At 58.7% G+C, this 25,288-nt stretch overlaps 1 protein-coding gene across 3 annotated transcripts in view; it reads right to left on the bottom strand.

The window, feature by feature from the left end:
- The window catches only part of RARA (retinoic acid receptor alpha), a 44,440-nt gene extending 19,485 nt beyond the window's left edge, over positions 1-24,955 (bottom strand). The window contains exons 1-2 of one of the 3 annotated variants that reach the window (XM_032871550.1): positions 24,853-24,955; positions 3,076-3,617 (exon numbers count right to left, since the gene is read on the bottom strand). In XM_032871550.1, the coding sequence (XP_032727441.1) occupies positions 3,076-3,253 (178 nt within the window). In that variant the 5' untranslated portion in view covers positions 3,254-3,617; positions 24,853-24,955. Of the gene's footprint in view, positions 1-3,075; positions 3,618-15,551; positions 15,757-24,852 lie in introns of those variants that run through there. The other 2 variants (XM_032871549.1, XM_032871558.1) reach the window with 2 other exon arrangements.
- Positions 24,956-25,288: the final 333 nt, after the last annotated feature.

Here is a 25,288-nt window from a genome sequence, read left to right as displayed (position 1 = left end):
GGAAGGATTCAGCAAGCAAGGGGCAGAGCGGAGGGCCTGACATCAGTGATCTTGCCAATCTCGGCCTTTGAGGGAGGTTCTGGTAACGTCCTTGTTGTACAGACCAGGAATCACGCTCGGAGAGGTTATCCTATGTAGGAAGTGGCAAAGCCCGAACTCTAGCTACCCTGCCTACTCCCCAGCCCACGTGCAAGTCCGGGAGTAAGCAACCAAAAACGCAGGTCGGTTTCCCCTCCAGCCTAGACTGGTGGTAAGAGAGACCCTCACCTCCCCAAACACACAGCACAATCCACAGACCTCCTGCTTTAGAGACTCTACACCCTAAGTCACCGCCCCCTCCAGCACACAGACAAACAGATACCCTCTCTCCAGCTCTGGATTTGATTCTCCCAAAACACACTCAACCCTTTGACCTTCTCACCCCATACATACAAACCATTAACCCCCTTTCCCAACACACACTCAGCCTTGACCCCCTTGACCCTCCCACATACCCCTAAAACACACACAACCCTGACCCTCCCCACAATGCACACAGAACCCCAACCCTCCACAGTAAATACCAGTCCTCAGAGATCAAGCCCCAGGGGCTTTGGGGAGGTGGGGAGGGAATCCTATACTATCTCTCAGGCCTCCCACTCTGGCTCCCTGACTGGAATAGGACAAATACCCACCCCTCCCCACAGTGACCTGGACCTGTCATTCCAAAGACCACCACATCTCTGAAAGGGACACCCAGGACACCCAAGGTCCAGCCTCCTCCACACATGGGAAGAGGGATGGGAAAGGGAGGGGCGATTATCCAAACACCTCTGTTGGTGGGAAGTGGGAGGAAAGGGCCTCATCTGGAAGGTTTCCTACAAAAAGGGTGACCATTGCTCCATGCATGTATGGGGGCCACCTAGGCCTCCTAGGAACTGCCTGACCCCTGGCACCAGCCCCTAGGCAGGGAGAGCAGGGTAATGAGGCTGCCTCCATCTCCAACACGTGAATTTTTATCTGTCGTGCTTCGCTGCCCAGGACTGAGGAGCTTGGGTCACCAGGCCACCCAGTCCTGCACAAAAAGGAGGAGATGCCTGGCTCCCTGAGGCCCATGGCCGCCTCTGGTCACGGAGAAGGAACAGCTTAGGGAGAAGCTCAGAAGCTGGGGTTCTGGATAGGAAGAGAAATTGTTTACTAGGAAGAGGGGAGGGGTAGGGAAACCCACACACTCACAGAGGGAGGGGGCAGGAAAGGGGCATTGCCTAACCTGGGTGGGGAAAGCCAGAGAAGGCTCCGCTTGCCCGAAATGTGAGCACTCCACCCTAGGGAGAAAAGGTTACCAGGGTGGGAAGTGGGGGACCCGGAAACCCTCCCCATCTCTAAGAAAGAGGAAGAAGCTTGCAACATTTAGAGGAGGGCATGGCATCTGCTCATCTGACACAGGGTGGGCAAGAGCCCAGGCCACGCCCTGTGTCCCTCCAACTCTGAGCAGTGCCCGGGGCTCTGTTCCCATCACCTGGGGAAGGACAACTTATCCAGAGGTACCAGGTTATAAGGCCCCAACTTCTCCCACCCTGGCAGGAAGCAGACATTTCAGTTACCCCCGCCAAGAATACAAATTCCAGTCCCTGTAGACACATGGACCCACAGACATGCCTACCCATTCCCCAGCAACTCTGAACCCAGAGACTGGCCTTCCCTGTCTCCTAGCACAGACTGGAAGACCAGACCAGAATCAGAGGTCCCCGACTCCCAGGTCACTGTGCCATCTGCCACTGCTGTGTGAGGGTGGAAGAGATGGAGGAAACAGAAGATGGTGCGTGAATGGCATGACAGTGGAAACAGGCAGCACCTGCCTGCCCCTGGTCCCAGGTCATAAAGGGGGAGGCACAGACACGGAGCCCCTGTTCCGGCAGCCAGTGGGGCCTGGGAGGGAGGGGCTGTGGCACAGCCAGAGGAGGAGGTCCAGGAAGCGGTGGTGGCAGTGGGCAGACGGCCAGTGCGGGCAGCAAGGCGCCCGGCCAGGGCCTGCCCCAGGGACAGAGAGACTCCCTGGCTCCGGGGAGAGAGTACTGCCCCCACACTGAGAAGAGGACACTGACCCAGCCCAGCCGGGCGCCCAGGGCAGTGGTGCCAGGCAGCCTGCCAGCGGCTGTGGGAGGGGCAGTGGGTGCCCGGGGCAGGGTGTTCAGTCCCTGACCGCCAGGAGAGGTGGGACACGTTTCCCAGGTCAGCAGCTGACTGGCCAGCGGCTGTCCCTGGCCCATTCTGCAGCTTCCAACCCCTCCCGCCCCAGGCCAGGCCCGGGCTCCCTCCCCCACACCCCCAGCCCTGGCCTGGTGCCCAGCTGGGCCCTGGGGGCCAGAGTTACTGTAAGCGGCCTGGCAGGCCCGAGGCCTGGACTCTGCCAGCTGGCCAGGGTTGCTGCCGCCTCCCACTACCTGGCTCGGCCAGCCTGGGAAGGGTACTGAGACCCCCGTCCTGCCAGCAGGCGACCCCCATGGCAGAGGGTGGAGTCACAGAGGAAACACAGGCCCTGCCAAGAGCCTGCAGGCCAGCGCCGCCAGAGTCCAGGCCCAGCGCCCCCTCCTGGGACACAGTGAGGTCGCCAGGCAGCTGTGGACCAAGCTGGCAGGAGGAGGGAGTGGGGGGTCCGGCCGCCCTGGCCCGCTGCTCCTTCAAGCCCTTTCCCTCAGAGGCACTGGCTGGGGTGGGGCGGAGGTGGGGTGCCACTCTCACTAGAGTTGCCATTTCCACCAAATGTCGAGAGGTTTGTTTACCCGCCTCCGGCCTCTGTGTCCAGTCCTTGGAGCTATTTATAAGGCCCTCAACAGCACGGCTCAGGAGAGGGCGCCAGGAGCCCCGAGCAACAGCATTATTGATGCCCTCCCTTTACCGCCCCCAACACCAGACAGGACCACTGTGATCGGCCTACAAGCCTTTCGTCCTTGAGCCCCCCGTCCTCCACCCCCCCCCACACACACTAATGATGGTCCTCCTCATCCAGAGAAGGTGTCACTGGCAGAGGCCCAGCCCCACAATCTGCTGCCCTCCACAATGCCCCCCCACCGAGCCTCCCGCCACCCCACTTACTGGCTGGGGACGGTGTGCTATAGCCGCTAACTGGGAGCTGGTGCTGGAGAGTGGTCAGAGCGCCTGGCGGGGAGAGGCCGCCCAGCATAGGCGGGAAGAAGAAGGCGTAGGGGGGCACCGGGTAGCCATTGAGGTGCCCTCCCCCAGGTGTTGGGCAGGAACTGCTGTTGCTGGCCATGCCAAGCAGCCACAGTCAGAAGGGCAGGCAGACAGTCTGGCAGGAGGCTCTGGCGGGCTTCAGGCTGCCCCTCCTCGGGGCATGGGGCCTGGGCCCAGAGGGGTTTGGGTGGTTGGCCCACCCCCCCTTCTGTCCTGGAGCTGCTGTCCAAGGCCAGCAGGCTAATCTCAGCCTCCTGGATCCCCCACTCTAGCTGGGGGCCAGGTGGGTTGGGGGATGTCCCAAGAGCTGGTCCTTTGGTCAAGCAGTTCTGTGAGCTGGCACTTTTCTGGGAAGGTCCAGAGCTGGCCTTCAGGACACCGAAGAGGATGCCTCTCCTGGATGGGCCCTGGCTAGGCAGCTGGGGGGGCCATGTCCTGTGGCACTGCAGAAAAAGAAAAGACAGGTGAGTGGGCACCGAGGAGTGGGTACTTGGGCATTCCCCGTGGAGCTCCCCAACCTGGGCGGCCGGAGATTTTCCCGTGGCACCCGGCTGAGCAGACAGCTGGCACTATGCCTGGCTGGCAGAGACAGCCTGGGAGCAGGGCCCAGACACTGCTGGGGGTGGTAGGATAGCACAGCCAGGCTGGGGAGACGAGGATAGGGCCCAGAGCCACAAAGGGCCTCTCACCCACAGTCCTGAGGGGAAAGGTCAGGGTCTGCCACCCCAGAGGATCCTTGTAGCAGAGGCGGGCAGCTGGCCCACCTCCCCCCAGCGTGGGTTACCTGAGGTCAAGATGCAAAGAACCGTGTGCTTGGGGTGGGGGGTGGGGGGCGGGAGGAAAAGCCGCTTCCCTAAAGCATTGGCACTTCTCAGAAAAATGACTCCTAGGCCAGGGGGCCCCTGTTACACCACTTCCCCCCAAAATCCAAGCCCTAGCACCCCAGACGGGTTTGTCCCACAGGCCCAGGGAGGAGGCCCACTGCCATACACACAAATAGGGAAATGGGAACCCAGGACTCTTGGGTGTCACCTCTGATGCTTACCAGCATGATGGGCCACCCGTGGGCAGGCCATCAGGAGGGCGGTGACTGCCCAGAGTGGATGCCCCCTACCCCTAGCAAATGAAGGGGTAGGGGGGACTGATGAACTCAAAGCTCACCCACACAAGGGGACCTGGGAGGGCTCAGTTGGTTAAGCCTCTACCTTGGGCTCAGGTTATGATCTCAGGCTCCTGGGATGAGCCCCACATCAGACTCTCTGCTCATCAGGGAGCCTGCTTCTTCCTCTGCACCACCCTCCCCCCAGCTTGTGCGCTCTCTCTCTCTCAAATAAATAAATGAATAAATATATTTTTTTAAAAAGTTTAAAAAAAAAACAGTTCACCCACACACTGTCTGCAGAAACCACATTCCTGGATGGGGTGGGAAGTGGGTACAAGATGAAGGACCAGATGGCCCCCGAACAGTGTGGACACAGATCCATACCTGTCTGAACAGCTGGGACCAGAGGACACGCACTGATAACACCGTGGGTCAGAGACAGAGATGAACCCGGAGATCCCAGGACCCAGTGAGACAGGGAGGCAACAGCAAGAGCAGAGAGAAAGGGGGAAAGAGAAGGATCCACAAGAGGATGCTTCAAATCAAACCCACTTGGGGCACAGGATATCCATACACAAATACCTATGCACGAATGTGTTTCTATATGAATGTAGGCACATACACATATGGCATATACACGGCATTATATATACATGAAAACCCTAGATGAAAGACCAAAGCAAAGAGACAGAAAGAAAGAAACAGCCATTTAAAACCACAGTGAGGGGCGTCTGGGTGGCTCAGTGGGTTAAGTCTCTGCCTTTGGCTCAGGTCATGGTCTCAGGGTCCTGGGATCAAGCCCCGCATCAGATTCTCTGCTCAGCCAGGAGCCTGCTTCCCCCTCTCTCTCTGCCTGCTGCTCTGCCTACTTGTGATCTCTCTGTCAAATTAATAAATAAAATCGTTTCTTAAAAAATAAATAAATAAAACCACAGTGAGATACCACTTCATATCCACTAAGGTGGCTATAATCAAAAAGACTAATAACAAGGGAGGAATTGGAACCCTCCTCCAAGGCTGGAGGGAATATGAAATAGGACAACTGCTTTGGGCAACAGTGTGGCAGTTAAACAGTTACCCTAGGATCCAGCCTGTTCCCTTCCCAGGTATCTACCCAAGAAGAGATATAAAAACATGTTCACACAGAAACTTGTACATGGACGTTCATACCAGTATTACTCATAAAATGGCCAACAAGTAGACCCAACCCAACTATCTATCAACTAATGGGTAAAGGGAATGTTGTGCAGCCATATGGAAGCTTATTCTGTCACAGAAAGGAATGTGGTACCGAGATACACTACTACAACATGGGTACACCTTAAAAACCTTACGCTAGTTCTAGAGGGCCACATTCTGATGATTCCATTTATATGAAATGTCCAAGGTAAGCACATCTGTAAAGACAGAGAGTAGACTGCGATTACCAGGGGCTAGGAGGGGGGTCTGCAGGAAATGGGAGGCGACTGCTGAGAGCTAGGGGGGCTCTTTTTGGAGTGCTGACAATTTTCTAAAATGGATTATGGTGACAGTCGCACAAGCGGTGCATATACAAAAACCACTGAATTGTACACTTTAGTGGCTGGATTTTATGGTATGTGAATTACATTTCAATAAAGCTCTTAAAAAGAAGGAAGGAGGGACGCATGGCTGGCTCCGTCAGCAGAGCATGCCAACTCTTGATGTCTGGGTCTTGAGTTTGAGCCCCGTGTTGGCAGTAGAGTTTACTTAAAAATAAAAAATAAATATTAAAAAAAGAAGAAAGGAAGGGAAAAGGAAAGAGAAAAAAGGAAAAACAGGGTCCCAAAGAACCAAACTAAGGACTGCCTCTGTGTCCAACCCATAACCTTCCTCCTCCCTCTCCCCTCCCCTCCCCCTGCCCAAGCTCAGGCCACGCCAGGTCCAAAGCCCCAGGCTTCAGGCTCCGACCTGGAGTCCAGGGGACAAGCACACAGCCAGAGTTTGGCCAAGCACCATGCCTAGGATGGAGGAGTTTCTGCCAAGGCCACTGTGGACAAGACCAGGACTTCTGGGCCCAGCTGGGCCATGCTGAGGGAGGGGGAGGTGGGGACAGGTACTTGCTAGGGAAGGGGGCAGCTCCCCCAGAAGTGAACCATAATGCCTCTCTCCTTACTCCTGAATGAGGTGCCCCTTTCCCTCCCCAGGCCCCTGCTGATTCCCTCCCAGGCTGAGAAGGCTGACGTCAGAGGAACAGGGGCCCCACCCATCGGGCCAGCTGCCACCCCAGGAACCCCCCACCCCGGTGGGGCCCCACACAACGGGAACTCTCGAGCTGAGGGAGCCAGGCTGAAGGGAAGGAGGGGTTGGCTGAGCCTCATCAGCGTTGACAGTCAGACACACACACACACACACACACACACACACACTTGCAGAGACACACGCACGTAGGTCTATGGAAACGTGTCCGGGTGGGCAAGAGCATGCTTGCGTGCCCCAGCCTGTGTGTGTGCGGGCACGCACGCGAGGAGAGAGAACCTGGAGATACCATCTCTCCACACCTGGCTTTAGCACACAATGAACATGGTTCAGGGGTTGTGTGCACGGCCCCAGGACACACCTCCCCACAGACACACGACCACAGCCCCAGAGCTTCCCAAGCTGCACATTCCCTGGCCCTCCCACAGTCAGGCCTGGCCTCTGCATCTGCCTCCCTGAGGGCCCAGCCCCAAACACACACACTGAGGGGCACCCCCTGACAAACACTCAGGCGGGTTCACGTCATACAGGGGTCTGCCTCCCTGAGGTAAGGTCCAGGAGGCTGACGCCCAGAAAGCCATTCACTCCAGACCCCAGGCCTCCTGACCCAGCTTTTGGGGGCAAAGGGTAGATTCTGTCAGTCCTGTCTGGACCCCTGGCATTCCAGCCTGACCCCCAGAGGAGAGAGAACTAGAGAGAACGCCTCAACTCTGCCCATGAGGAGTCAGACATTGAACCGAGCCTCAAACTCCCCGCCTCCAAACCCACACCCCAGGGAGATACTGAAATGCCTCCCCAACCCCATCAGAGCCTCACTATCCCTAATCCAGCTCAGCCTGCAAACTCTGGTACAGAGTAACTCAGCTCCCGGGGTAGGGCCTTGAGCCATGGGAGGAGGTAAAGGTCAGAGAAATGGGCCAAGAGCCAGGCTGGCCAGGGAACAGGGATGGGCGAGGTCAGGAACGATGGGGCAGGGGCAAAGAGCACAGGCCCTGATTCATCTCTCTGGAGCCATGACCCTTGGGGAGGCACCTGGGCCCCAGCCCCCTGCACCCAGGGGGAGAGAAGACACCGTCAGAGAATCAAAACTAGCACCAAAGAAAAGGAAAACAAACTACCCACATCCAACCTCCACCCTATACCCGCCAGCTTCATGGCCCATGGGTACCCTCCTGCAAGGGAGAGAAAACCACAGGCCCACACCTCCAATACGCTGAGTCTCGCCTGGGCACAGCAGAAGAGGGTAGGAGCTGGAGGGCCCACCACCAACCATGCACCCAGCCCACTGCAGCCTCCCTCACTCCCAAAAGGTGCCAGGATACCTTCTCCAGTGTCAGGCATCCCCAGCTGCCCAGTCCTTATGTCCCTAGACTCACATCCCCAGAGAAGAAGGCAAGAGCTGACCGAGCCATGAAGATGGTAGAACAAAAGGTCTGAAGGGTCAAATCTCAGCTCTGCCACTCTGGGTGACCGTAGGCATGTCACTTGACCTCTTGAAGTATCTGTTTACTTGCTTGTGAGCTGTAGCCCTCAACAACTGGGGGTGTGATTTCAGACAGACAAGTCTGGAAAGCACATAGCACAGCATTGGGCATACAGGAGGTGCTAGGGAACCGAGCCTGTCCCCACACCTTTCACCAGCCCGGGTGCTTCCCTGGACCATGTGTCCGCTCTCCCTTCCCTCTTCCCAGCCACGGCTGGTGTCTGTGGACAGGCCCCAGACAGAGAGTTACCCATTTTGCAGGGTCTGCTTCCCCCCAGACTGAGGACAGGGATGTGGGTGGAGGCCCAACCACAACACTTTCCCAAATTCCCTTCTTTCATTTCACAAACCAAAAAAGGGAAACCTTTGGATTTGGGGAGGAGAGGAGGGGAAGAGAAATAGACTATTTCCTTTCCTATCCCCAGAGAAGAGGAGCCAGGGGTCCCCAAGTCCCACTGGCCCAGCCTCCCTTCTTCATTTATTCCCTCCTCTCCACTCCTCAGGCTCCCCTGCAACACTGGCTCCCAAGGAACAGAAGGCAGGCAGTCCCAGAGGGGCTGACAGAAGGGGATCAAGACTGGGGAACTTAAAAGAAGGGGAGACAGGGGCTTTCCTAAGCATTCTAGACAGTCAGTGAATCATAGGCAAATGACACCCAAAGTTCGGCTCAACTTGGGTGGGGGGCAAAGTGATACACAGAACGTGAGCCCTGGTAAAAACAAAGACCTGCCCCTTTGGACCCCCTACCCTACCAGGAGCTGGCAGGGCAGGGCAGGATGGGGGCAGATTTCAAACCAGAAGAGTGGGCTGGAACTATTTATAAACTTTCCAGGAAAACACACACACACACACGCAGAGCCACAGTTCTCCCCTCCTCCAAGTTCTTCAGATCTTCAGCAAGGTCTGGGGAGCAGTGATGACCCCTATTCCTTCTTTCCCTTTTCCAAAGGTTCCTTTGTCCGAGGCGTTCACCCCCTCTTCCCCCACAAGCCCACACACAGTCTGGCTACTCTGGTCCTCTGTTTACCTTTTGCTCACCAGGGTCCCAGCTGCAGAGAGCCAGCAAGGCCAGCCCCACTCGGAAAGAGATCAGCACCCCAAGGGGCCCTGAGTAGGATCACCTGGATGATGCTAGAACAGGTACCGGGCACCTCTTCCCTACCAGACCCGTGGGACCCCAGGCCTCCCTCACTGGAGCTAGGACTTGTTTGAAAACCTGCCCCAAACCTGTGCAGGCCCAGAACCCATCCTCAGAGGGGGTTCAGGGAAGGCTGAAGTCTAGCATCTTCCTCTGGAGGCTGCCACTGGCCACTTGCCTCAAGATGCAGCACTCAGCCCCAGGAGAATGCATCTGATGTCTCCTCAGTGGGCCTGGTCCCGGTTTCTGCCCCGGCTACCCAGGGTCACCAGACCTGCACATGCCCACAGGCTTGGCAGCAACTGAACATGAAGCAGAAAGGGCAAATGGAAAAGCCCAAGCCCGGGATGGACCAGGTTCTGGGAGAAGGAAAGGCTAGTCTCAGAGGGCACGATGGCGCCTCCAATGCCTGTGTTCCCCGGGGAATTCACCCCAAAGGCCCCAGGAGATGTGCTCAGGACCTCCGAAGATCAGGGTGCTGAGGGGCCTCCCAGAACCCACTGGGTCTTCTTTTGGAGCAGGGAGTAGGTGAAAGGGCAGGGGGCAGCCCAGGCCTCAGGGAGAGGGAGCAACCTACGGGGAAGGAAGAAAACAGGAAGAGGAAGAGATGAGCCTACTGAAGCCACAACCAGACCACAGGAGTTTGTGGACCAAACAAAGGCACCTCTGTCTGGGTGGGGGACCAAAGGGGCACAGACAAAGGGGACCCCCCAGCTTGGAAACCACCGTTCCTAGACCCAGGCTGGCATGGGGCTTTCCCCACCCTCCCCTTGCCAACTGCCCCCTCACCACTCGTCTGCCCACTCCGCCATGCAGGAAGCACAGCTCTCTCACAACAGGAGCACAGAGCTCCCACAGAGTGGGTGTGCATGTGTGTGTGCATGCGTGTGTGTGTGTGCATGTGTGTGTGTGTGCGTGTGTGTGCGGCAACCCCCACCCCCCACCACGCTCATCCCCTCAGCCTGCCCTAAAGCTGAGACTGCGAGATTCTGAATCCCAGGGCAGACAGTCAGCAGGACACCGCACTACCAATCCCCTCCCAGCACCTCTCCCTGGGGACCCAGACTGCAGGGAAGCTGGAAACGCCCCCCCCCCCCCCCCCCCCCCCCACCCCTTTGGCTCTGCCCCCAGACCAGGCCTGAGTCAGACTGTACCCCCCCCCCCCCCCCCCCATCCATCGACCCCCCAGGAACTTCCTCCTCTACACCCACCTACCAGTTGGGGGTTAGAACTAGGGGGAATCTCCTCCTCTCCATCCCTGGCTGAAGAGGGAAGCCCACAGGGGGTGGGAAAAATGGGTCACAAAGTCTCGTGGCCTTCCCCTTAAAGTACAGGGCCCCTGCACGCCCGGACAGAAGCTGGTACAGGCTGTGTGCAGGGGTGAGGATGGTCCGTAGGCCACCACCCCCACCTCCCCACCACCGAAAACACACACACAACCTGCTCAGAGCCTCCTCCCACTCCAGCCTGAACCCCAAGAAATCACAGAAGCTCCCTGAGGAAGGCAGTTTCCATGAGAACACAAGATGGGAGAAGGTTCCAGGGGTAAAAGGAGATAGGGAACAGAGGTTCCTCAAACGTCTGTGAAACATCTTTAAGGGAACATGACCCAGGCTGGAGGGGACAGGGTCTGCACAACGGGTCAGACTCACAGCCAGCCACAGTTAAGCACAGCCTGACACGGTCACACTCTCCCCAACACTCGGTCTAAGTAGGTGGCTGTGAATCCTTCCCACAGACAGAAGTCTGGGGGGCCCTGGGGGATCTGGGGCATCAGAGACCACACACACTCATCCTAAAATAGCCCCCAGGGCAGGCCCCCCCAAGTCCCCCCCACAACTGTGGGTCTGGGGGGAGGGGCAGCTCCCGCCCCACAAGAACCAGGGTAGTGCCCACGGCAGCCATCTCCATGGTAACCAACAACAAACATCCCAGGAACCACAGTGGGACAGGAAGTGACAGGCACGTGACAGGAAGACATTTTTTTCAGTGTGGGGGGGTGATAATGATTGTTAGCAGCCCCTGGAGAATCAGCTGTCCCCTAAGCTTCCCCCACTCAGAGCGGGAGGGAAGGGGGCCAGCCAGGAGGGTGGCCACCCCCCTACCGCAGTGTGTGAGGTTGGTCCGCAGGGTTGACATGCCCTCCCTCCCAGCCTGCCACTCACGGTTCTCCCCCTGGCTCCCCCTCCCCTCCACTTCCTGCCGTGACTAGAGATCAGAGAACTCCCCACCGCAGCTTCCCCTTCTCAAGTCTCGATTCCTGGGCTGGAGGTTTCACTGTGGGCCAAGGGACAGAAGGAAGGAGGGCTGGGGATCTGCGGTAGGACCCAGGGGACAGAGGCTCCGGGGGAGGGGCCAGGAGGGAGCCACGCCTAGGTAGGTGTGTACACAGAGGCCCACAGCGAGTGGGTCATAGTGACACACAGGCCGGGCACGGTGACATGCAGAGACTGCCTGACCTCAAGCAGCTCTGGGGGGAGGGGAGCAGAGCCACTGGATCCAGCCTGTGCGCCCCACTCCAGCTCTGTCCTGAGCCTCCGGGTTCATCTCAGGCAGCTGCTGGCCGCCAGACAGGCGAGATCCCAACTGTACCCAGCCCCCGCCGCCTCTCCCCTGCCTTTTGTGCTGAGGAATCCCCCCTCCCTGCTCCAAGGTGCCCGCCCATACGAGGGCACCTTGGCGGAAGGTGGGGGGAATGGAACCTCCCTCCACCTCCCCTCCCCTTCTCTGCAGATGTCCCAGACTATATTTAGCCCAAACTGGGCGGCTAGCCAGACCCAGACTCCCCACTGGTCGGGAGCTGAGCTCCCAGTTTTTATGCAATTAAAACATTAACAGAGAACCACCCCCATCCACAACCCCCATGCCCCCCAGCCCTCCCAGAGCAGCAGAGCTCAGTTAACTTAAACAAGGCCAGCCCAGCTCTGCAGCCGGAGAATGGGGTAGGGGGGGTCACTGGGCAAACAGCAATAAACTCATTCCTCTGCCCACCTCTCGGGCCCTGCCCCCACAGGCAGGACTGGGACATCATCCATGAGATCAGGTTGACACTTGGGGGGGCAGGCTTTCCTTGTTCCGGGGCCGGAAGGGAAAAGCATATCCAGTGCGGGGGTGGGGGGGTGGGGGGGTGCCTGGTTGCAGAAATTCCACCTGTCATTTGTAGCCCCCTCCATGGCCAGCTCCAGTTACGGGGCTGGGGGTTGGCAACAGGTGCTGGCCAGCCTGGCAGCAGTCTAATCCCCCACCCGCTCCCCAGGGCTGACAGCGGTGCCTGGAGGTCCCAGCAGGGGCCCGCCAGGCAGGATGCTGGGTGGGAGAAGGAGGTATCACTGCCAGGCAGGTGGAGGCGGCGGCAGCCCAAGGCCCTTCTGTATGACCCGGCTCCCTAGACTCTGTGACGTCTGTCAGTGGGTCTGGAGAAGACAGGGAAACCTGAGTTCTCTAGCACCTAGTTCATTTCCCCATGATGCCAGGCGGGCGGGCTAGAGTGTGGGAGGTCTGTCTGCCTGCCTCTTCCTCCTCCTCCTCTCCAAATTCCAGGAACAGGCAAGGGAGGCTCCAGTTGCGGAGAGAGAGGGAGAGCAAGCAGGCGGTCCCAGCTGGGGGGGTGGGGTGGGGGTGGGCGGGGACTGGAGCGGGAGGCGAGATCCAGACGAGCAAGAGACACCCACACCCGAGCCAGACCCAGACGGGGGACAGACACACCGCTGCTGACACATTCTCACACTCTGGGCCTGGTCCCCGCATGCCGCCCACCCTGTAGGGACACCCAGACACTCTCAGCCAATCCTGCCAATCCCCAGAACACTCCCTGGACACACACAGAGATCCAGGCCCTCGCCCCCACCCTCCATCCCCCTACAAACCATGTGGGCTCTAGACAGCAGCCAGAGGGTGGAGAGGGGAATGGAGGGAAGACAGCAGGCATCAGAGGGGATGCGCAGCCAAAGCCCTGGGAGCTAGGGTATCAGTTGCCACACTCCTTTCCCAAAACCCAGTAAGTCAAAACTACCCTGGCCGTCTTGCCTGGGACCCTGCCAGCTTCCCACTCTCCCCCAAACCACTGCCACCAGGAAAGGGCGTAGGTCACTGGGCAAGCGGAGATTACCACGTTCATTCTTCACAGGGACAGGATTACCTTCCCCAGATGCCTACCACCCTAGATCCGGGACACTGCTCCTAAACAGACCTCCAGAAAGGACCAACACAGCCATCCCTCAGCCCAGCCCAGGTCCGGCCCTGCCTTGCCCCAGCCCATACCACCCAAAGGACAGGGAACTGGGCACTGAGCTTTTGTATTTTGGAGCACATCCCACCCTCATGTCATACAGCTCTGAGAACTACCCCACTAAAGAACTTCGAATCTGAGCTAGAAGTGGGTTGGGGGAAAGGTCCTTGGGATGGGTGGGGGGCAAAGCTAGCTTCTAAGACCGAAGGACTTAGGGAAGGGGAGCTAATTAACTAGGGTCTGGGTCAATGCCCCAAAAACAGATTTGAAAGGCCACTCAGACCGTGTCCTCTCCCCCACACCAGACGAGGTAGCAGGAACCACGTCATGGCACATGTGGGTGACTGTGCCCAGTGGGGGAGGCACAGGGGTGATCAGGAGGGGGCTGCCCACAGCTAGCTTCCTGCCAGGCTGCCACATGGTTGGGAGTAGGAGGTGGACCAGAAAAGTGTCCCAGAATGGTAGCAGGGGCATTTAGGGTCAAACAAAGGATGGAAATTTAGGGGTTATAGGAGGAGATGGCCAGGAATAAGCCATTCCAAGCCCAGGGTCTTCTCAGAACTGCTACTTCATCCACACTGCCCTCACCAGTCTGGTGGGGAAATTCCTGCCGTGACCATTTCATGCACGTTCACTCACACCCTCAAGCTCCAAAGCTAAGATCCTCAGCTCCCAAGGGCCTAATGCAGTCTGACTCTAGCGACCGCTCCATCTCAGGACCAACATGACCCAGACTCCCAAGCAAACTGATGTCCTCGCCCCTCCCAGTGCACTAAGATCTTTCATAGCCGCAAACTCCCTGACCCCCCCCCCACCAACTTCCTCCAGCTCCAAATACTCTTTCTCTTGTTCTTCCCCCAGACTCATCTCCACCCCCAACAGGGGAAGCCCCAAGGTGCCAAGCCATCTCCACTCCAATCTGGGGCTTCCCCGACCCAGCCTCCCCATCAAGCACAAGGCCCTGGAGGAGAGTTTGGGGCTTGAGCCCACTTTGTAGCAAGACCTGGCGTCCTTACTGAATTACTTCCCTAGAACGACCCTGCCCTGTGACCACTGCAGCCAGGGAAGGGGACAGGAATCATCCATGAATCTCCCACCCAGGGAAGTGGAGGAGGGATGGCGGTCAGGAGCAAAGCTCCAGGGTGGGGTAGTGTTGTCAGGAACAAGTCCCTCTAAGAACATATACATACACACATGTGCACACAGCCCGAAGACAGAAGGCAATGTGGCAAAAGAGAAGGGAGCTGGCCCCAGGGGAGTGTGGAGGGTACCCCACCATGCCAGCACATGGGAACCCTATCCAAGAGAGGATGGACAGAGGCAGAAAAATTTCTCCCAAGGCTTCGGAGCTTTTTCTGTCTGATTTTCCCAGGAGTAGGTCCTCATCCCCAGCCTAGCACGCTGGTGGCCTGCCCCCCTTCCCACTGAGCAGCCTGACAATAGGGCAGTGCCCAGAGAAGAGGGAGGGCTCAGCCAAGCTGATTTCTCCAGCGCCCCCCCTTCCACATACACATCTGGCTAGCAGCTTCCCCTCCTCGTGGGTGGCACCAGGTCCCAAACACCCTCAGCAAAGCAAAGACAACCAGTCCATTCCGTCCTCCCCTCACCCCAAAAAGCTTCCACAACCCCACGGTAGCAACAGACCCAGAGACCTGCCTCGCCTGACTGCATTGACTCCCGCACCCAATTCAGTCGGCTCCCTCACTCCACGGGGGACACCAGCTGAGCGGGCCCCGCCCCCCAGCCGGCTGCTCCGGTGGGGGTGGGCCTCCGGGCTGATTCTCCCCAAACCACAGGGCAGCTCAGATAACAGGAGGGAAAGGAGGGGGCTAGTACGTTGGGCATCCGATCTCTCCCCAAACAGGTTTGAAAGTCTTTTTGTTTTGTTTGTTTTTGAAGAGAAAAAAGAGAGGGAGTAGGAGTTCCCAGCGGCGGTTTTGCCACAGCTCGGGCGCCGGGGACACGCGCGGCAGACGGCCCCAGATGCCCCACGGCTGCGCGCGAACACTCCGGCACAGACATACGCACAGACTGGGCTCCCCCACCCTGGGCTCCGCCGCCGCGGAGTAGGAAGCCCAGGAAACCCCGGGTTCCCCTCGGAACCCGCCCGGCACCGGGTCCCCGCCCGCAGCTCCTATCTGGGGCAGGCCACGGGGCCCCGAAGCCCGCGGGAGCCGGGGCTCTCCAAAATCCCCGGGGCAGAGGTTACCTCACAGCCGGAGGAAGCAATCCGTCCAGGGCGCCCGCGGGCTCGGCGTCTGCCCTGACCCTGCGCCTCAGTGCTGCTAAGCGTCAGGGGTACGGGGTCCCGAGAGAGGAGCCGTCTGGGGGGCCGAGGCTCAGGGGCGCGGGGCGAAGGCAGCGGCCATGGCGAGTCACGTGCGGAGGCTGAAACTTTACCCGGAGCCCCAGACTGGGTGGGGGGGGGCGCGGAGGGCGCAGAGCAAGAGGGGAGGCCCTCTCCCCCCCCAGGCCCGCCTCCGCCCGCCCACTGACCTATCACCAGCTAGGGGCGGGCCCACAGGATCACGCCCCCCCTTAACAGAACCCGGGAAGGGCGAGTCTTAAAGGAGCCTTGCCTGGTAGAAGGCCGGACCGTGGGAATCTGGGAGAATTCCCTTCCTCTACCCCAAAAGGAGAGATTCAGGACGAGGAGAAGTTCTGCGGAAAGAATGGAAAGAGGGCACTGTAGAGAAAGGACAGCAGTGTGTGGTGTCGCAATCCCCTGCCCCCAACCACACACACCCACACTAGCTGGGGCACAGATCACACACACACAACACACAGCACACAGCACACACACGCCCCACGCTTAAGCCAGGGAAGGCGGTATAATATGGAAGTTAATACATTGACTCTAGCCCCGGTTATCAAGCCCCTGACTCCCATAGTTATAATCCTCCAGGGATCAGTTGGAACTGAGAGTTGTGCGACCTTGTGTAAGTCCCTTCCTTTCTCTGAATCTTAATTTTCTCATCTGCAAAAAAAGGAAGTGCAAGAGTAAGTAGACCTCCCTCGAATAATAACTCCTCTCCTCTTCCCCCTAACACCTCGCCAGCTCAAGCGGGTCCCAGGAACTGGGGCCCAACCCAATCAATCCCCAGCGTCTCGGCGCCATGTACCCTTCCCCAAAAAGGGCAACGACCCTCGGATCTTCCAAGAGGCTAGCAGGGGGCGCTCGGGAGCACCCCTCCCGTGCTAGAAGACTCTCAGACTCAAGCGTCTCTCTCCTGGCCCCAGCTGGAGGAGCCAGGAAAGCTCACGTTCTGGTTCTAGGGGGCCAGGATCTGAATCACTCTCCATCCGCAGAGACCTCAGTCCCCAACACAGCCACAGGCCGCCTCCGAGCCTGCCACTGCATTTGGAAGGATCATATCCCCACCTCTAGCAGCCTCCTGGGGGATGAAAGCAGAATCAACTAAGGAACAACCCCCCCCCCCAGAAGTGACCACAAGTCCCCCCACATGACTTCCCACTGGAAGGGGAAGTGTCACACTCCCAGGCCTCCACCCCAGTGAGGAGACTCTCAGCCTGATCCGGCTGGCAGAACTCTCAAAGCCACTGGCCTGACGGTCCCCGCTGTACAGACTAGGAACAGGAGGTGGGAAGACGGGAGCGGACACGGGGGTTCCGTCCGCCATCGCACTGGCTGCACAGCTGGGTGCAGAAGTGGGGTATCTGACTGCCTCCCTCCTGCTTTAGCCCCTCCCCGCGTTGGTAGGTAGGACAAGCCGGGTCGTTGGGACGCTCTGCTCTGAGGCCCGGCACAGGGAAAGGGTGCCCAGGCAGCGCTTCCCTAAGCCCCTTCCCGCCCTCCAGGCCCGGCTGTCTCTCGCTCTCGTCTGGATTTCTGTCCACCGGTGCGAACCGCCCGCCCAGCCCCTCCCGTCCTGTCCCGTCCAGATCCATCCGCAAACATGCGCTCAGCGGGCAGGAATGCGCCAATGGCTCCCAGATGTGGACGCCGACGCTTAACCCATTCCCCCCCAGCGCTCCTCCCCCCCCCCCCCCCCCCCCCCCCCCCCCACCCCCCGCAACCAGGCCTTCCAGCCTGAGCCTAACCAGCAGCAGGGGGCGTCACCCGGGTGAGAAACCAGCCTGGGAGGGTACTCTGCACCAGCCACCCCTAGCCCGCACTGACTCTTCCTGCCCCAGATTACACCAGTATCCCTTCCAGCTAAAGTTAGAGGGAAAGGACCACGAACACAAAAATGCAAGTATGCATAAACACAGGTAGGCTGCCTCCCGCGAAGGGCAGCCCTCACATACACCCGCCAGCGCAGAGGAGTCACATACACCCGTGTGCACGAGATTCAGATGTGTAAATGCACACGCAAGACACCCATATATGCACACCCATGTGCACGTTCAGAGCACACATGTGTACACCCCCACGTGCACACGCAGGGGACACGTGTATCCACATTTTTTTTGTAGAACCGAACAAGCCCATAAAAGATGCATTTGTGCACACACAAGGTCACGGAGCAGAGTGTGGGGCACACTCCGGAACAGACAGAGCGGTAGGGCCATGTGCTGATGAAGGAAGAAATTCATGCCCCCACACACCCATTCCCGATGGGGGGGCCAGACCCTCAGACACCCACAGGTATAAGCACACAGCCCACCGGCCTTTGTGGCACCAACCGCCTGCTCAGGGGACCCAGTGTCTAGCCCTACCCAGGCTTGACTCCAGGAAACAGGAGAGGTTCCCAGGTAGGAGGCCAGGAGTCCCCAATCTGCAGCCGCTGAACTCCAGCTGTGCTGGACCCACAGCAGGGTCCCCACCCCCAACCTGCAGAGACCCTCACGCAGAAGGGGAGAAAAGTGCAGGAGGCAGCAGAAGGCCAGGAGACCGAGAAAAGCCACAGGCCCACAGGCTCCTCTTTAGGAAAGACACACTTTCTTGGGGCCTGCCTTTCCCCTCCCACACACAGAAGGCAATGGGCTGGGGAAGGAGCCTGAGCCACTGTTTTCCCAAGACAGGGATCCTTCTCCAAACTAAAGGAAACCAACCCAAGGGAGCACCCAGGAGCCAAAGGAGATACAAAATAGCCCTGCAACCCCCCAGGAGGGTCCACACCTCCAGCAAAACAAGGCCTCCCTCTCACAGCCTGTGGGGAACTCTTAAAGAACAGCAGCCCTGGTAACTTGAAGAGAGGACGGGAAGCACTGCCCTCCAAGGACCCCCGGGGTGCAGGCGGGGTGGGAGACGTATGCTGGCACCTGCCCAGTGCCTGACTTCTCATCCCCTCCCTGGCTGCCCTCCAACCCCCTCAGCCCAAGGGGAGCTCCTTCCACAAACATGCTCCTGCCCTGCAATCCTGAAGGGTCACTGGGGGCAGGGATCCTGTTGCCATTGTGCAGATTAGGAGACTGAGGTGCAGAAAGGAAACTGCCTCACCCAAGGTCATCCAGCTTGCCAGCAGCAGAAATGAAATTCTGACCCACCGTCCCCTCCTCGGCCGCCCCCACTCTGCTCCAAATCCAACATCTCCACGCAGCTCCCTGCTGCCTCCTGCCCTGTCCTTTACCCTCTTGAGAGAGCACATGGGACAAACACCATCCTGGCACCAAGATGCAGGGCTGTGGGTGGGGCCAGGACATGCCAGAGACAGATCAGAGGAGACACCGGGGGCTACACACATGCCCCCCCCCCCCAACCCCCCCCCAAGCATGGTGCCCACCTGCCCAGCAGGCACGGCCGGGTGACTCAGCCGCATCCGGGGGAGATGCCAGGGCAGTGACTCACCTACCGAGAAGAGCTGAGCCTGGCACCTTGCCAGCCCCAGGACAGAAGTGACTTAGTCACCAAGACTGTGATGCCCAGCAGGCACAGCCCAGGGATGGCGGACAGGAGCAGGCCGTGTCCTCCATGGCTACTTGCGCCCCCTGGTGAAGAACAGGCATCCCAGGACAAGCTGGGGCTGTGCCCGCCCCGGGCCCCCCCAATCACCACCCACCCCCAGCTCACCAGGCCCTGTTCCAGTGCAGACAAGTTTTGTGAGACCCCTGGGCTGCCCTGCCCCCCTGCGGCCTGCCCCCTGCCCGTCACTCACCACCCACTCGCCCACCAGCCCCACCTGCTCCTGCCACCCAAGTTGTACCCAGGCCCCTGCGGCTCCTTTAACATGTCCTGGCAGCACCACCAACCCCCACAGCCCCCTCTACCCCCAGCGCGTGCATGGACGCGTGCGCGCGCGCACACACGCACATATGCACACACACACACACACACACACACACACACATGCACTCACACACACTTCTGCCAGCCCTGCTTCTGCCAGCAGCTGCTGAAGCTGTTGAACAGGAGGAGACTCGGGAGGGTGGGGTGCAGGGATTGGGTTACCAGAGGCTGCTGGGGTGGGCTGTCACCCAATCCCTCCCCAGCTAGTCCTCCCTGGGCACTGCCTCCCTCACCCACCTGCTTCTCTCCACCTCTGGCTGGCAGCCTACTCCCTGTTAAGCCCCTCCACCCCCACCCCACCCAGGCTAGAAAATAAATGTTCGAGAGTTATTTGTCATGCTAAGGCCAGCCCAGTCTAGGAGAGAAAGAGAATGAGAGGGACAGAGACAGAGATGGACAGAAAGGGTCATTCCTGCGCTCCATGCTCCAGCCGCAACCACTAGGTGTGGAGATCGGAGCTGGAAAGGGACTGAGTAACTCGCCAAGTCCCAGGAGAATTGCTGGGGGGGGGGGGGGGGAGCAAGGGGAGTCGACAGGCTGAACAACCTCAATCCATTTGCGCTATTGATTTCTCACACACTGCAGCAGGCCTGATGGAGGGGGGCATGATAAATCAGCCCCCCAGAGACAGAGAGACTGAGTGGAGAGAGGGGGAGGGGCTCCTGCACCCCGGTTAGTGGCCCATTTCCCTGGCTTGGTGGGGAGGGAAGAGGACTAGGAGACACCTAGTGGCAGGAGGCGGGGTGGGGGAGGGTGTGTTGAATTCAAGCCCACCTGGAACACCTCCTTCCAGCTGCATCTGAAGCTGACTGGAAGAAAGAAGGTGGGGACAGAAGCACCACATCTGGTTCTGTAGTCAGAGCCCTGAACAACTCCAGGGGGCGCCACTCCCAGCAGAGTCTGTGTGCAACATAGCGCCCCTGGGGATGAGGCTGAGGCAAGAGACTGTATTCTGATGGACCACAATTCTCCACTGAACTTTCTCCTCCTGAAGTTCAGCCAACGGCCCCTGCCCCCAGGACTTGGAAGAGGGTTCACTTCTGACTGGAAGCCTGTGGTAATCTACCTCCTCTCCTGCCTGCTCCCCTCCTTTGTTGGGGGCATTGGCAAATAACCAGAAGGATCTAGGTGGGGCAGGATGGGGTCTCTGGAGACCCTGCAAAGCTGAATCCTAGTCCTTGGTCTGTCCTCAACTCATCCCAGGACTGTGGACAAATCCAGGCCCTCTCTGGGTCTCTAAGACAGAATGAGACCGGATGACCCTTCCCTAAGGTGTCTCCAAGCCCAAACTCATCAGCCTGTGAGCCTGTTTGGAAGACACCCAGCACCTGGATTCACACCAGTGGCCACAGGCCACCTAAACAAACCCCAACATTGACCTCCTTCCAGCCTGGACACAGGCTCTCTCCACATGGTAGAGATTTATAAGCAAACCAAGCTGGGGTTTACCAGAGACCCTGCATAAACAAGCAGAGGGAAAGAGACCAGTAGGGGAGGGAGGCACAACCAGGTGCAGCAAGGGATCCTGATAGGAGAAAATCTGGCGCAAGGGGTCTGGGTTGGGACCCCAGTGCAGCCCAATGACTGGCGGAGTGTCCTACGGAAAGTGACATCTCCCTGTGTAGGCCTGTTTGCCTCTGTTTGCCTCCCTGTGTAGGCCTCTGTAAGGGGGAGGGATTGTCTAGGTGGTCTCTAAAGCCCTTTTGGGTTCTAAGTCTAGTAGGACAGAGAGCTCCAAGAGGAGGGTCCCCAGGATTCCTCTACCCAGCCAGGCCCATCTATGTGGGTCAGGACCCTCTCAGCAAGGCCCTGCCCCAGCCCAGTGCGCCTCTCTGCCCTGTCTGCTGCCCCTCTGGCTCTTCCTCACTCCTCCGCCGGCCTGCTCACCCTCACCTTGGCCAGCCCCTCTGCTGCCCCGTGCTTTTCTGCACGTCCCTCCTGCCAGGGGACAGACCAACTAAAAATAGTCCCTGCAGCCTTTTTCGCCCACAGCTGCCCAAAGTGCAGGAAATGAGGGGGGCGGGGAGGCCCGTGTCCTGCTCTCCCCCACAAACTCCCAGCTCCACACCAAGTCCAGCACTCCAGCCTGGGGCTCATGCCAACTTGGCCATCTCAGGGGCATCCCACACCCCTTCCCTAGGGGGAGGCCTGCCCATAAGTGCCTACAGTCCTAGAGCTATCCCTGCCCTCCAAGAGGAGGAGAGAGGAGGCAAGCAGTCTAGAGGGAAACCTTCCCAATTTCTGACAAATCAGTGCCAACCACATTGTGGGCACCGAGAGGGCAGGGCCTGGCTCCACTGACTGGTCTTTTGAGGGCAGAGGGAATTGGCACGGGGAAGTTTGTGCTGGTTTCCTTCATCTTGGCCCAGCTGGAGAGAAGACAAAATAGCGCCCCAGCCTCAATTATGCTAATCCCCTGCTCCCCAAAATGTGTGGGCACAGAGGGGTTTCAATGGCCACCCCCAGATATCATGGGGGGGAAAAAAAGCTAAAAAGAAGAGCAGAAGATCTTGGCTGCCCACATGCAAAGATGGAAGCCTGGAGGCGAGAACCGGCTGTGCCTGCCAGGCAGGGCATGTGCTGCCCCCCAGCTGAGTCAGAGGCGAGAAGGGAGGAGCTGGGGTGCTGTGGCGCCCCCACCCCAGCCCACCTGGGATTCTTGACACCTCCCAGCCCAGGGAGAAGGCCCTCCCCATGCAGGAGGAAGGAAACCAGCTTAGCGACTCTCTGGAGGCCTGCAGGGCAGCCCTGCACCAGGAGGCAGGCGGGAAACCCAGGAGTCCTGGCTCCCAGCCCAGAGAGTGAGTGAGAGAAATACCTTGGAGGGGAGGAAACAGCCCACAGTGAGGCAGACACACAGTGCCCCCAGCAGCTCCCAGATGTGACCCATAAGGGGGAACTGGCCAAAGGGGCTGGGTGGGGAAAGTGAACACATTTCCCAACAAGAGGAGAGAAGAAAGTGGTGCCATGGGGATGGGAGAGGGGGTAGGACAAGCCTGGCTCTCACCTGCTGTCCTCTCCTCCAGGTCACAGTCAGAGATAGTGGCATGAAGACCACCAAAGATCAAAGAGGTCCTGGGGTTTCCCCCTCCCCTACTCTTCATTCCTAGCCTCCTCTGGCACCCTTTCCCCGGGGCCAAGCCAAGCCAGGAGTCCACGGGGCCCAAGGTGGTGCCTGGGAGGCCTGGACAGTGCCAGGGGCAGCCCTTGTACCATCCTCCCACTGGCTTCCCTCCCGCTTGCTCTCAGCCGTCACACAGATCTCAGCTGTCCAATCCGATTAGGGCCCCTGTCCAGTGAGCCGGACAAGGAGGCCACTGGGCAGGGGAGAGACAGGGACAAGGACGCTGAGCAGGGATGGCAGAAGGAAGGTGGAGACAGGGCTCAGGGGAGAAGGTATGGAGCCCCAGAGGAAGAAAAGCCTAGTGGAGAGCTCTGTCCTCTCTGACCACAGGCTCTCTGGTGACAGTTACCCCCTGCATTAGGGTAATTCCACAGCCCTGGGGGCAATGGCCTGCCTGGTTCTGCCTTCCCACAGATGGGCAAGGATGAGGGGAAGGAAAGCCAAGGCAGAGAGACTGACCTAGATTTAGGAAAAAAATCTTGTCTTAGAACCCCCACTCCCCCCTCATAACTACCATTTGCACTTAGCTGTCTGATACATTGTCTTATGGGGTCTTTATAGAGGTGTCCCTATAAGGCAAGTGGGGCCTGCTACTAATCGCCGTGTAAGTGTTTACAAATGAAGAAACTAAGTCTGCTGTCTTCCTGGTGTTGGCCTCACTGAAATAAATTCTTTTCTTGGCTCACCAAAACAGCAAAAACAAGAAAACAAAAGAAAAGAAAAGGGAGAGAAAGAGAGGAAGGAAGGAAGGAAGGAAGGACGGACGAAAGAGAGAAAGAAAGAAGAAACTGAGCCGTTAGTGTAAATCACACACCCGCTCACACTCAGAAGCTCTGCTTCCTGGATCAAGAGCAGAATTAAGTCTGAAGTCGCTCCCTTATCCACCCTTTCCTCCAAAACCAACCCTTAGGGGACTTGGGGAGTCATGGAGAAGAGCAAAGCACACCCCACACCTCAACGGAGTTACCAGATGGGGACAAGCCGCCCACTCCACCAGACACAGAGCTAGAGGGGTTCCCCCAAAGCGTGACCAGTCTTTCCTATCACTCTCTTCCTCAGTCAGCTACGCTCAGAGGCGATACACACATTCACACAGTTACTCAGACAAGTCATACGGCCCTCCTGCAAACCCACTAAACCAGAATGAGATGCCCTAGATCTTCAGAGAGCAGGCTTTGTCAGCCCCCGACTGGAGGGGAAACTCAGCCGCTGTAAACAGTGGGTGCCATTCAGCCCTTTCCCAGAGAGCCTGCAGGCGGGCAGGAGCTTGGGGGTAACACCAGGAGCCTGAGACTCTGAAAGGCAAGGCATCCAGGGAGCCGGCACGGTGGGGTGGCCTCCCTGATCTGGTCTACACCCCCTTCCCCAGCCATCTGGGCTGAGCCTGTTCTGGCCTGGGCCACACTCTGGGACCTCTCCCCTTCCATGCATACAGCCACCTTTATGCAAAGCTTATAGATCTTAAAACCACATGGTCTAAACACACACACACACACACACACACACACACATTGGGGTGAGGGGCTTGTCTTTGCAATAGGTGCTGAGGTCGTGGCAGGGATGGGGTTCTAAGCTGAAAGAACTTTCCCTAGAGGAACAGGTCACCAAAAACCACTCACAACCTCCACTACCCTCCAGCAAAGCCTTTAGCCCCCCAAGTGTGAAAGGAGCCTGGAAAGGGGCATTCATTCCCCTACAAGGTGAGTACGAATCTGGGGGCAGGGGCGGGGGCTGGGGGTGCTGAAGTCCGGAGCTCTGGGGCCCAGGAGGCCAGGAGGAAGCACCGGAGAAATCCTCCAGGGAGGCTCAGGTCCCTCTCCCGCTCCCTCCGCTACCGCCCCGACACTGCCAGTTCTCCCGTCGAGGTGAGGTGGGGGAAGGGGCATTAAGCAACGCTGCAAAGGAGGGTGCAAGGGCGTGGGGCCTGGGCAGACCTTCCCCCGACTTTCCATTCTTAGCCTGAGATCGGGCAGTGCCTGGGGGGAGTGCAGGAACGGCGCTGTGGGGCGCGGGGGCTCCGAGCTCTCAGACACCCCACTGTTCCCAGGCCCCCACCTCCCAGGACCACAGTGAGCAGTGGGGGAGGAGGGATGGGGAAAGCCTGAACTGGCGAGAGGGAAACGACCAGATCAGCAGCGGGGAAGCCCAGCGGAAGGCGGCCCAGGGGGAATTGGGAAGGGGTGTGCGCGGTCCTACCTGCTCAGGTGCGTGCTGGCAGGGGGGCGATGGGGTTCCCAGGAGAACCGGGGAAGCCCTCTCAGCTCGGTTCAGGATTCCCCCCTGCTTCTGGGTTAGGCTGCTGCAAGAAGCACGGGTTCCCGTTGGGTCCTAAAGCCCACTCAACAAACAGTAGGCTCTCCCCGCCCTCTTCCACCAGCCCTGACTGGGTCAGCGGGTGCAGAGCTGACTGATGGGGCAGAAGGAACTCACTGGGAGAAAGCCGGCGATCTGAGTCACGGGCTGGGGACCGGAACAGTCCTCAGTCTCAAATACACAGCACAGGGAATGACTTTAGCCAGGGATAGGATAATATTTGACAGGAGAAAAAAGGCAGTTCTTTCTGCCCATCCCCAGCGGATGATTTGGGCTTTGGTGCTGAAGATGGGGGTTGAGATTTCCTTAGCACTCCTGC

The sequence above is a fragment of the Lontra canadensis genome, unplaced genomic scaffold, assembly GCF_010015895.1.
Source record: "Lontra canadensis isolate GAN:19392208 unplaced genomic scaffold, GSC_riverotter_1.0 scaffold43, whole genome shotgun sequence".
Taxonomy (NCBI): domain Eukaryota; kingdom Metazoa; phylum Chordata; class Mammalia; order Carnivora; family Mustelidae; genus Lontra; species Lontra canadensis.
The sequence above is the reverse complement of the archived record's forward strand: the minus strand, read 5'-3'. Positions and strand labels throughout refer to the sequence as shown.